Here is a 13,700-nt window from a genome sequence, read left to right as displayed (position 1 = left end):
GTTTTGATGCAGGTAAAATTTAATTATTATCCTGTGTATAGCTAGCTTCAAGAAGAGATACTAGTATGAATAAAACTCTCCTATAATCAGAAGTAATTTACAACATTTTTCACCAGCCTATTCAATCAAACCTCTTCTGAGGATTGGTTTTGCTGAAGTTTATATTCACATGGATAGCATCCTGTTTATGGATCAAATTCAGAAAGGTAAATACATATAACCAGAGTTCACCATTTTCCAGAAAAATTGCAACCTAGACAAAAAGTGTGCATGATAGAACACAATTTTAGACTTCATTAGGATGTGCAATATTAACTATTGTTGTTTACATCTTACTGTATAACTTAATTGTAGTTGAGTATTGTGGTTAATACACAATACATTGTACAACTGTTACAATAAGAAAAGCATTAATGCTAAAAGCAAATGAAATGGGTAAAACGGCATGCAGTATATACTTATACGTGTACACCTCATATGTATGCCTTTTTTTTCATGTGTCTGCATGTTCTATGTTGCCAAAATGCTTTAAATATAAATAAGTGTAAACACCAAATGAACCAATATGTCAATATATCAAATATGTTATGTAACCGTAGTTTATCTCCTTATCACAACAGAGAGCCAAGTGATAAACGCAGTTAAATTTTTTGTCAGCAGTTTCCTTTTTGCCTTTTATTAGCCTGTAACTCTTCAGCTGCGTGCCCTTTCCTGAGCAACAAGAAAAATGATGTGTGTGCCCTCATAACACTTCAGGTTGTTAAAAAAAACACAAAACTTATCACTGAAACAAAGTACGGCTCTGTTACAGCCACAGTTAGGCCTTCAATTACAGTATATTTTGATAATTATGTTTATATTATACTTTAAAACAAGTTTAAGCTCAAGCATTTGACTCATAAGTCCTCTCTAGAAAAGCCAGGGATCACATTTTACTATTCAGCTGCTCTTCAGGATGAAGGCTGAAAACATCAGTACAATTACAATGCAACGCCTTGAAGAGTACAGAGAGAAAATTGTGCTAAGGGGTTTAACATGTTGAAGTTATGCTTTTTGTCCAAATATACCTGCTAATTGGATGATGCCATGTCTTGCAACATCATAGTAGGGATGATTGATATCTAGCTCAGGATCCTCAAGTGGTGGAGGCGTAAACATTTTATCTTGTCCTGACTGTGTATCTTCTGCTTCATCTTTCTGCAGTTCTAAAGAAGCAAGAAAGAATGCGTAAGTGCTAATGAACACAGAAAAAACTTTTGTTTCTGAATAATTACTGAAGGCTTAAATTTTAACCCGGACAAAAACACCAGTTGATATATTTTCAAAACAGTTTCTTCCTCCTTCCCCATTTTCATGTGTGGGAAAAAACAACCCTTTAATAACTCAAAACAACCTTCACGTCTTCCTTAAAAATAGTATCTGCTGTGGTAGTCATAAAAATCTTGACTACGGCTGGACAGCTGGCATGCTTGTGACCTTGCTATACACAACTGCTAGTGTTGTCTTGTCATTTCTTACACTCTCGCAATCTGCTTCCTTTATCCATCTACATCTCTTCTTTTACTTCAAGGGTGTTCAAATGGGGAAGTCAAAGTTTCAGTATGCTAATGAGCATTGACAGCTGTTCCATAACACTCTCTGAAAGCAGACCTGCATGAAGATACCTTGAACAAAGGTACTGAAGTACCAATAAAAACCCATCTTAGTTCCATCAAAATCTATAATTTCCTTGAAGTCAATGTGAATTCAGTGTTCAAAACTTGCAGTAGGCGAGGCAGTCAAATCTCCATCCATCACATACACCAGCTAGAGGCCAAAGTAAGATACAAACATCAGCTCAAAAACCCAATGAAATCCATGGATATCTTTTCACTTCTGGACTAGATTCTCAAGTTAAATCTATTTCACACCAAACTTAGTAACTCATGGTTATTCAGTCCTGATTCAGAACTTGGGTTGGTTTCTTTTCCCAAAGCTTTTTCAAATCATTGCTTGGTACAGAAAAGGAAAGAACCAAAGTACCAATCGAAACAAACAGATTCTGGGACAATTGCTGCCCTTTATGTTGCAGAATTACACAAGTGGGTGTTTTCTAGAAACTGACTGGAATAAAATTATACTGACACGCTGGCACACAAACGTCTTGATGGCTTATGAGAGGAAAACACACATGTAAAGGGAAAAACTAATGTTCTGATAGGGTGCAGCACCCCCTGTACATCATCCACCACTTTTATTATAAATCTTCTAACACTAAGGAATCAAAAAGTTTATCTGTAACACTATTCGTGCCACTTAAATCCTTCAAGAACGTTTGCATTCTGATCATCTATATATTTTACATGCCTTGACCAGCATTCAAGATATACTAGGGCAGAGACAATATACTAGGTATCGATTTCAACCAGATTTAGTACCAGTAGCTAGGATGTGTTAGAGAAAAACTCTCACTAAATATTTTTGCAATGTTTTTAACTCACGGTTTGCCAGTAGCTTTCCAATCTATAAACAGCTATATGAAAGTTTCATAGTTTCATTTTTATTTGTATTTATACAAATAAATTTGTATATATATATATTTATATAATATATAAAAATACATATATTTATATCATTTGTACCAAAAATGCTTTTCAAAATGATGAAAAATGTCACTGATGGCTGGGCTTCTCAAGGAAAAGAACAGTCAGGAAAGTGCATTTTTTCTTAAATTTCTTTATGTTTCAACTCACATCTGAGCTCCTCAGAAAACAAACCAAAAGTCCTATTACTCACTGGAAAAATAATCTGCATTTTATTAATATACCATCGGCCCTCCTCATACACATAAATTTTAATTTTTTTATTATCACCAAAATGTGTGTTTTCGTACCTTTTAGAAGCATATCAGATATAAAAAGCTACACTAACCTTAACTGGGGATGTATTCTTTCACCTTAGAAAAGGATTTTTATTTCCTCAAGAGCCAGGAATAATAATACAAATATAACTCCATACCAAATTTCACTTTTTTTTTGTCTTTCATTTTTATATATTTAAAGTCATGCTACAAATCTGAAAAAGAAAAGTGCTGTTTTGTTTAGTATATTTTCATGTCTGAACACTTAACCACATAAAGTAACAAATAGGAAAAACAGAGAGAGAAAAAAAAATAGAAAATGTGAGTATCTGGAGTTAAAAAGCAAGAAACAACAACTATTCACTAGAATCCATTGAAACTTAATAAGTTTTAATAAAAGTGAAATGTGCATTTTTTTTAATTTTTGCTATTAAACAACAAAAAGGACAGATATGCTATCTATAGTCTTTTGTGCAGAGAGGTTGGGGACAATCTCTTCTGTTTAAAAATTCATTTTGTACTATGCATAGTAATAGATGTGTTTCCAAAAAGCAACCTGGCTTTGACATGCAGCAGAGAGTTAGGGAAGCAAAACACGTATGCCCATTTCTACTGCAGTTATTCACAGGGACTAGAGTAGTCCCAGCAGTAGTCACAAACTACTGAAAAGCTAGTTAACACTAACCTAGTAAAATAATTATTTATTCTTTTTCTTTTCCTCCTTTCCACATGCGTGAACAAGACGACAGGAGCTCAAGAGACATTTCCTAATATACACAAATAAAAAAGAAGATTCAGTGATCCAGGCTGAGGGAGACCTGAGCTCCATTTTTCTCACTCAGTGCCAGGAGTTTATTGCCCTGCTTCATGAGCCATAGCAGAGGATCATCTGTTACCACGCACATAGCTGCTGCTGTTCTGCCCTGGCTGGAAGAGACGACAAAGGGACTGATTGAGAGCTTGCCAAATCTGACTGGAAAATAGCTTGTTGCTGAAAGTTGTGGTGTGGAGACATCAGAGCTAAGTAGAGGATCAGGAGAATGAGGTGGAGGGGAAAAAAAAAGAAAGAAAAGAAAAAAAAATCTTGCTTTGGGATTTGCCTGGAATCCTCCAAAACTCAGGGGAAAAAAAAAAAAACACTGATCTTTCATAATGATGAGCCCTGTAATGCCACGGCCATATTGCTCATTGCAACTAACATCTTTGGAAATAACATGCAATGCAGCAATCTCTATACTCATTCAATACTTGTCTTTTTGGAGTAATGACTCCCATTTGTGCCACAATATGTGAAGATGGTGATATTCCAATAGCTTAGAATTGCACTGGGAACATCTACCAATAATTCATAAAAGCTGCATGTATTAAACTAACCTTCAACTCTAATGGCTTTAATAGGGTACACATGAGTACAGTGGCTGTAACTCATACTGGATTGCTTCAAGAAGCATTACAAAATGCTGGTGAGCCTCTCCCTTACTCAAGATGCTCTATTAAATCACCTGTGACTTTACACAGAAGCCATTTATAGTATAATAAAAAATATTTACCTATTTCGGCTAACTTCTCGTAGTCAATCTCAGACATGATTCCCCTTAGGAAGAAGCCTATGCAGATCTTGCTGGCCGATTCTTGTGGGATGAAATTGTCCTTGGGTCAAGCCTACAAAAATAAACAAAAGAAGCTGTCACCACAGTGTGGCGCATTTTACACACTACACAGATAGAAAAAGAAAAGAAAAAAATAAAAATGACATAAATCCTCCTGCCCAGTTGTTGTTGAGAACAAGGTTGACTGTATTTGTGCACCTTTTTTTTTTTTTTTTTTTAAATAACAGAGAGCATTAGAAAAGTATTTTAAAACAGCAGCTCAAACCAGAAAGCTACGTACAATAAGACTTTCAGCCAACTGGGGAATGGGGGTCATTCTACAAAATACATTAACACATTTTCATGACTAACAACAGAATTTAGGGTTTCCTCACTTCTAGAAACAACGTAAATCCTTCTATCTTCTTAATTTTCTTTCTCTGATGTAAAAGATGTATACTCCATTCTCTCACACCCAAGTCACTTCTATTGCAATCATATGGTTTATTACAGGATAGTGCTGTTTACCTCACGTTGCACATGCAACAGCTTCATGAAAATTGCAAGTGAGCATTAACATACATACAACTGAAAGAAAAAAAAAAATAAAAAAAGCCAGCACTTCCTGTACCTAATCACTGCTCTTCATCAAATACTTAAGAGGAGCATTTTGTAAACAGAATACTAAGTAACCAGAAGAGTGCATCAGGATCTAAGAATACAATTTAGAAGATCTGTTTTCCCAAGCAGCTGCTCAAAGCAGACTCAGATATCAGGTATGAGAGAAATGGAGCTTTTCAAACTCATCAAATTTAATTTCAAAAATCTGTTTAATATTAGTTTGATTCCATCTAAGCACGTTAAAAGGAACATAGGTGAATTTGTGGCTTGGTTGTTGAGAAAATGCATGCACAAATACATTCTTCTCTGCCAGGAGGTTATGTATCGCACCACTGCTTCAATGAACTGAAACTGGGAAATCATCTTGGGCCAAAAAAAACCAAAAAAAACAACAAGGTCAGTCTGTCTGCCTGCCCACTCAATCCTCAGCTTAAGGATGTTTGTTTCAGACCCACCAGCCTGAAAGCTAGATGCCAACCATTTTCTTCTAACCAGTGAGAGGATATGAAAGTAGTTTTCAAGAAATAAAACAGATGATCACATCAACAAAGCAAGTAACCATCTGCTTAACTATAGGGCTGTTTTTATTTATTTGCTGAGGAGGGATCAGTCTTTAAAGTGACAACAGTACATGAACTGGATAGAATCTGGCTTTCACCACCTACTGCAAAGTCTATCCTTTGATTTTAGGTTTGTAAAGAGGAAATGGATTTGCATCCTGTTTATGACTGCAACTTGCAATTACTACAGTAAAACAAGTACCTGTTAGCAATCACAGCCTTTATGAGAGCTTATGATGTGTAGAGCAGCTTTTCTATAAATTTTCAATGCATTTCACAGATCTAATGTAATTACACTAATGTAATACTAATAGGCAACCATGCATTTCCCTAACTTTTTTCAGATAAAGTATGAATATGGTTCTACCGCTTTGAAATTTTAAAACACCAAGCAACTATATTTATACATATATATATATATTATAATACAGTTATTATTATTTCTTGTTGAAAACAATTATCCTCATGCTCAAATTAAGAGTACATACACAAGAAAACCTCCCATTAAGTTCAAGAGAAATTTTTGCATCTTCTCACTGAAAAAGAATTTTCTTGAAAAATGCAAGCAATTCTGGGCCAGCTATATTTTATTTCATGTTAATTTTAGCACGTGAAATTCAAAATGACAATTCTGTTGTTAATTTTAAATTGTGTTGCAACTAAATTGTAATTAATATTTTAAACAGTGATTGATTTGTTTATTGCTTTTTGGAGTTGTATTTAGACATTTCTAACATTAACAATTAGTAACTAGTGTGACACTGTGTGTTTTTTCTAGCAAATAATTTGTGACAGGTATTTTAGATAACTTAGTAATCAATGCAGTTTGCTTGTGAGTAACTGGTGTACCATGAGGGCTGCTCCAAAAGTAATGCCTTCTATTTTTATTATGTTGGCCCATGACACCTAAGGCAGATGTTGGTGGTATGGCAGTATAAGTTGAATCTTCCAAACAATATTCTACTCCATTTTGTTGCCATGTGACAAATGTCAGCAGAGGAACAGTCTGACAAGGAAGTGCATACAAAGCAAAGGTGTGGCATTTAATTTTTCTATGTGGAAAAAAATGAACCCACTGACATTCATCAACACTTACTGAATGTTTATGGAGACCAAACCGTGCATGGGAGCTGAAGCAGTGAGTGGTGCATTGCAGCAGTGGTGACAGTGACACTGGATCATCTGCTGGTGCAGACTTTTACAAGCACAGCATGCAAGCTCTTCTCCATTTTAGGCAAAAACGCATAGCTAATGGTGGTGACTATGTTGAAAACCAGTGCCTTGAAGCTGAGAATGTGCTCCATCAAACAGCGTTGTTGTGGTTTTTGTATCTGTTGTATTTTCCATGGAAATAAGTAAGAGGAATTACTTCCAGAGTGATCTATGTATCTGATCATGTTTATCTGTGCTGGCAAGGAGCAAATGGTACATAAGCATATAATCTGACTAAACAAAAATGTGTTTTTGGAGCAAAATACAGTTGCAAAATATGGTCAGGAAAGTTGAACTTTTCCTTGCCAATTTTTTTCCCTAAGTTTCAAAGGGATGCATAGTATCAACACAGAGAAATTTTCAGAAGGCTCCAAATCAAAACTACAGCTCACATTCCATTTGCTATTCCACTCATCCTTATTCTCGAACTCCAGCCAGCCTTTTAGCACTTCACTGAAGCTGGAGCTTGACCACAAGAAGATCTTTGTAACAACACAAAGGTTGTTATGTTTTTCCATTCCTTCTTCACAGACTACCATTCACTCCCAGACAAAGTTTCAGAACAAAGAACTGTCAACATATTTTAACCTTTGTAGTCTCTTAATCACAACCAGATACATCCCAAAGCCCTTATAACACAATGGATCTCTGCATTAGTTCAGTAGTATTTATGCCAGGCCTTTTCACTCTGTTTAATATTGTCCACAAATCATAAATAAAACAATAAGTGATAAAAACTAGGCTGTAACATTGGCACTAGGATGCTTTCAGATGCCAGGAGTACCAAAACTCTCACTGAAGGAAAAAAAAAAGGAAAAGAAAAAAGGAAGGAAAAAAACCCACCAAAGAAAAGCCAGTTCCTTATGCCTCTTCTAGGGGAGGGAAAAAAAAAAAAAAGATATAATGTTTCTGCTGTTTCTGCTGCGTAGCATGGAATAAAACTTATTTTCTCTTTCATAATAATGACTAATGCTACAGCTAAGAGTAGAGGCTATATTTCCCAGAACCTTCAGAATAACATCTGGCTTTTGAGCAGCAAAGTTACTGCACGAGTGAGAGCAACTACGACAGCGTTAAGCATTTGCGAACATTTAATGCATAAAGTTACTGGGACGCTAGAGGTAATTTAGACAGAATCAAAGGAGGGAAAAGGAGGAGAAACCATATGCTTGGTTTTCAGCTTACTGTTCCCTTGGGGCAGCAATTAGAAAGTTTTCAGTTACAAGACAAATTTACTGTAGCACCCTCGGAAATTGATTTCCCGTTGACCACAGCATTCTCTGTTTTGGGGAGATAACATAATCTCCTTAACAGCGCTTCTCACAACGTCTCCCCGTTCCTAGCAAGCTGTCAGATTTAGTGCCTTCCCTCATCTCACCCCACCAGAAAGGCAATAAAAAAGCCCCCCAAAGAACCAAACTACAAGTCATTTATTAATAATAGAAATTTGGAAGTATTTTACAAAATACTGGATCCTATATCCCTCCACAGGCAAGTTTTTTTACTTACTGACAACCCTAAAAGAGCGTTACTTTATCCAAAATGAAGGCAGCCACAAGGAGAACTGCTTGGCAATGAACTTGCTGGTACAGAGAGCCCAAACAAAGGTGAGGGATTCCTCACAACACTTGTCAGTGCAGAGATGCCTTTCATGCTTATACTTTTTGTTCATTCAGCTCTCAGAAATGTTCTTCAAATTTAAATACTGGAATTTTTCTTCATATTTTTCCTGATGTTTCTCCCTTCCATGGATATTCTTTATTTTAAAAGGTGTGACAGCACACCATGTAACATCAGGATGCAATTTACATTTTGATGAGACAAGGCATCTGCATATGCTAGTATTTGCTGAGGGATAGAGCCTACAAAATGAAGTGAAGTAGTGTCAGAAGGTTATTTTATTATTTATAATGCTGCAGTAGCTTTGCTATGGAATTTATAAACACAAAACTACAGGAATTGAGTGCATATTGCACTTGTGGAAAGCGTATTCAAAACATTCTGCTTTCCTTCTCATCTGTTATCTGAACTACATAATATTTTCCATCAGTGTGCTCCTTGCACAATGTCTACCAAACTCAAAGTCTGTATTTTTTTCATTAGCAATTAGTTTCAAGTACTTTGCATTTTAATTTCATATTCCTTATTTATCTATCATTTTTCACTGGCAATACATGGGAGAAAGTTAGCTAGGAAGCAGACATCAGGAGAACTAACAGCTAGAGCACAAGATGATATATTTTTGCACAACTTTCAGTTTAATCACAGAATGGCTGAAGTTGGAAGGGACATGTGGAGGCCATCTAGTCCAATCTCAGCTCAAGCAGGGTCACCCCGACCTTGTGGCCAGGTCCACGTCCAGGCAGATATTAAAGACACCCCAAAAGGAGACCCCACAACCTCTCTGAGCAACCTGCACCAGCTCCCCATCTCGTCTGCAGTACCGAAGTACTTCCTGGTGTACATACGGAACATCCTTTTCTTCAGTACTTGTTCATTGCTCCTTGTCATCACACCAGGCATTCCTGAAGAGCCTGGCTGCACCCTCTACACATGCTCTTCAGACATTTGTATACACTGACTGAGATCTCCCGGGACCTCCTCTACTCCAGCTTGAATAGGCCCAGCTCTCTCAGCTTCTCCTCACAGGACAGGTGCTCAAATCAGTTTAATGATCGACTTGGGCCTAGTTCAGATAATGTCAAAACCCTGCCTTGCTATTCAGAGGCTATCACATCTACATATATTCCTGAATGCTGGAAAAAAAATAATTCAAGAGGATCACTGTATTTTCACATACATAACTCATGGCCTAGCTTTTAAAAAGGAAACACATCTTCAGCAGCAGAGTAGCTGTACATCCAGGGGTAGAATATGAGCAGTGCAGTTATCATAGCCATCCTTCTCTGCTTCACAGAATCACAGAATGGCCTGGGTTGAAAAGGGCCACAATGATCATCTAGTTTCAACCCCCACTGCTATGTGCAGGGTCACCAACCAGCAGACCAGGCTGCCCAGAGCCACATCCAGTCTGGCCCTGAATGCCTCCAGGAATGGGGCATCCACAACCTCCTTGGGCAACCTGTTCCAGTGTGTCACTACCTTTCTCCCATCTTTTACTCAGAATTTTGTGCAAATTCTTTGGGGTGCACTACTCGAGTGCACAAAACACAAACACACTCAGTATAAAATCCCACTTTTTAGCAGTGGAGTTGAGAACTGTACTGCAGGTGAAAATACAGCAAAATCCAACTGCATTGTGCTAACCAGAACAGAAATGGGAAGCATGGAATAAAAATAAATAAATAAAACAAAACAAAACAAAACAAAAAGATGTGGCTGGAATCTTAAAATCACTTAAAGTAAATCGGGTCTCCTGTTCACTGCAGTGACTTCTCCTTTCACAGAGATAGCGGAGATGCACCCTGCAGCTGGGCTGCAGCTCTCTGCAAGGCTGCCAGTTGCACAGAGAGCTTTTCATGCAGCGAGCAGAGCCGCCTGGTGGTGTCTTGGGCTTTGCACAGCGCTCAGATATCCTGAGCAAAGTGAACGTACTTACAAGATGGGAAAGTCAAATACGCTGTTATTCTTCCACACATCAGTATTGATGAAAAGTGTTACCGAACCCTGAAATTCAGAAAATTTTAAGCAGCTTTCATTTTATTATGTTTTCTGTTTGGACTCTATTCCCAAATTAATTTTACTGCTGTAATAAGTTCCATTGATTTTGGTGCAGTAAAGATAAATACATATAAATTCCTGGAGCTGGCCACATTTCTCTGAAATGTCAAAATATTTTTAACCAAACTTTCCATGAAAAATTCATTTTAAAGGGAAAATGTAGTTCAGCAATATAGAAACACAAAAAGAATTTGAAGGATGATTATCATACACACACGTTGGTATATTCCTATTTACTATGAGAAGGTTATTACCTTGCAAAGTTCAGTGCAAGTTGATACAACTTGTCCAACTTACAGATTATCCATGTGGGGATATTCCAGTCCACTTTAAAAACATAATTTCTGTCCTTAATTGTATATATACAAATTGATTTCCATACCACATAACACATAAAAACATCCACACTACAATTCAAAGTGAAATACTATAAATATTTCAGTAACAGGTCAGTGTTAAATCTGCCCACAAATTTTAATGTGGTTTGGGTCCTTAGACCTTAATTTGACACGTGTATAGAGATCTTTCAAACTTAATAAAAATCAGGTAAGAATTTATAACAGTTAAAAGTAGTCATCTCCATTGGAAAAAAAATTATAATACATACTATGCTGTTATATTTCTGGGACAGAGAATAGATAATGCATGAATTTACCTGTTCATAAGGCTAAGATAAATAAATTTAAAAAACAAAACAAAACAAAAGAACTATGTTAAAATAGAAGAGTATAAAGTAAAAATGAAATGCATATGTTCTTAAAAAGAATCAGAACAAAAACTTTATCATTTGTCTATCATGTTAATTTGGGGGATTCTGAGCTTCTTTGTATGTAATGATCAGAGCAGAAGCACACACAGAGGCTAATTCCTGCAATGGATTGAGATACAGCCTTAAAAATCAGAAAGAAGGGAAGACAGTCATCCTGCCACAAGTCTTTGTGATCTATCACCCCAAGTTACATACTGATCAAACAGTGCTGATTTCTCAAAGCAATTTTCTACTAGTCTTACCAGTGCCTCAAAAATAGGAGAATGGTGGTTTTTTGGTGATGGTAAATGTCCTAGATTTGGGAAGAAACCCAAGTTCACGCAGCTGCTTTCTTTCATTCTTTTATTTTCTTTATTTCATTTTTTCTTTTCAGGATTTACTCCTGGATAAACACTGAATTATTAGTATTAACTATCTAAAGCCTCCATGCCATCTGAATTACTTTGTTTCTTTGGATTTTTAATGCCACCTTGACAGTAAGACTGTGCTCTAATGCTCAGAGCACGTCCACACAACTGTTTTGGATCACAGAAAGCAACTCCACATAGCAGAGCCACCAGCACATTGCCACATAGAAATCTCAGCTGATGTCCCAGCTTGGCAGAGCAGTTTGTGTAATGAGAGTGCTAGTTATCTGACACTTTGGTGGTCCTCACCTCCATGGTGCATGACACACAGTCTCCTACAGGGCCTGTGCATGTTCAAGTTGCTCTTGATTACTTCTTTAGTTTCCACATCCACCAAGTTTCTCATTCTTCCTTCTCCCCGTTCAGCCTTCATTTTTGCTCATCTCTTTGTTTTCCCTTTTTCCACCACAATCCTTGTTTTCCATGTTTTTCCTAGCTCCTTTATCCTGGCCTAATTCTTCTCCACAATTCTTTTCTCTATTGATGTGCAAGTTCTTCTGCCTAGACTCCTCTCGCCCAACACAGACAGACTTCAAGTTTCTGGGCTGTACATGAAAGAGTGAACTACCAAAACTGCAGGAACAAATTGGTAACAAGCCTATAACAGCAAGTAAGATGTTTCTCTAGTTCTCCACATCACTTACAGTTATTCTGTTATCTGTTAGAACAGAATTCTCTCTGAAGTTTGCAGAAAGATCTTATTTTAGAGCTTCTTGAATGTTTAAAGCTTAAACATTCATCCCTCTATGCTTTCACTGTGTAAGCTGCTAATGGTGAAATCTGACTGAATGAGTAAACGCATTTGTTTATATTTCCTTAGCACTTACAATTATAATGGCAGCCACAGCTGCAATTGTCTAATCAGCAAACAGTTTTCATTTGTGATATAGTGTTTGGTGACGCTTGATGGCTCAATAACCTGATACACAAACAGTTTGCATCTCTTATTAGCAGCATGAATATGAAGCTTACTCTACATTCATCCAGTGGGTGTGCAGCAGTACAGATAGCAGAGACCAGTAACTGAATAACAGAAACGGCAAATATTTTCATCAAATATGATAAATGTAAACATTCTAATCAAATATGGAAAATGTACTTTTGAAACACTCTCTTAACCCCAATCGGTTTGACCTTGCTTAGAATACAAACTTACTAATGTTGAAGGTGGGAGATGCTTATGTGCTATGTTGCACTTGATTCAGTGATAAATCAAACTACACTTTTGATGCCTTCCATGCGTAACATTTAATAGCACTGCATTCATTTACAACAATCATCCAATCTATGCAAAATAGATTAAGTAAAATTGTTACACTGTGTAAGAAAGCAAATTTCCAGCAAGGAGGATGGTAAATGCAGGGTAGCACACTCCTGAAATAAGAAGTTTGGGTGCCGTTGACAACAGTTTCTCCCCTCAGAGAGAAACTTGTGGGAGAGCAAAGTATTCTTTTTTTTCCTACACATGCACACACACACACAAAAATTAGAACATAATTATTGAAAACAGTACAGATGATGGAGTAGGACAGAGATATGAAAATGCAGGACAACCAAGCCCCTACTGTGGCAATGGTGCAGCTTGGAACACCCTTTACAGGCTGTTCTAGGCCACAAACTGCCCCATTATGCTGTTAAAACAACTCTGTTCACTCCCATCTTTCCTCCAAAATGGGGAACTATTTATAGTTCCCAATTAATAGGGAACTTAAGAAAACATCTTCCCACAGATCTACATTAGAGATAATACCAAAATGTATTGAAAAAAGCCTGCCCCTATAACACTTGCTGTGACCATCCCTTTGCAAAGTCTTTCCCCCCAGTCCTCAACTTCCCTGCTGGGAAAAATTAAGCATGTCAGAATGAAATATAAATTGTTTCTCTACTGCATACAAATATCTGCATGTATCAGCTATTCCCAGTTCTAACAGCACTGAAGTAAAGGGATTATTTCTACCCTTTACTAGCAAAGAGCTTTTGGAAATGCTCTTTTGTTGTTTGAAACACTGCAGCTATTTTCTT

General features: G+C 36.9%; 1 protein-coding gene across 1 annotated transcript in view; it reads right to left on the bottom strand.

Annotated features, from left to right (window-relative positions):
- The window catches only part of ARHGAP8 (Rho GTPase activating protein 8), a 79,132-nt gene that overhangs the window by 52,854 nt on the left and 12,578 nt on the right, over positions 1-13,700 (bottom strand). The window contains exons 2-3 of the mRNA XM_031597232.2: positions 4,390-4,501; positions 1,068-1,205 (exon numbers count right to left, since the gene is read on the bottom strand). Of these exons, the coding sequence (XP_031453092.1) occupies positions 1,068-1,205; positions 4,390-4,426 (175 nt within the window). The 5' untranslated portion in view covers positions 4,427-4,501. The remainder of the gene's footprint in view (positions 1-1,067; positions 1,206-4,389; positions 4,502-13,700) is intronic.

This window comes from Phasianus colchicus, chromosome 1 (assembly GCF_987193195.1).
Source record: "Phasianus colchicus chromosome 1, bPhaCol1.hap1.1, whole genome shotgun sequence".
In the NCBI taxonomy this organism is placed as follows: domain Eukaryota; kingdom Metazoa; phylum Chordata; class Aves; order Galliformes; family Phasianidae; genus Phasianus; species Phasianus colchicus.
Note: the sequence above shows the minus strand (reverse complement) of the source record. Positions and strands in the feature narration are given on the sequence as shown.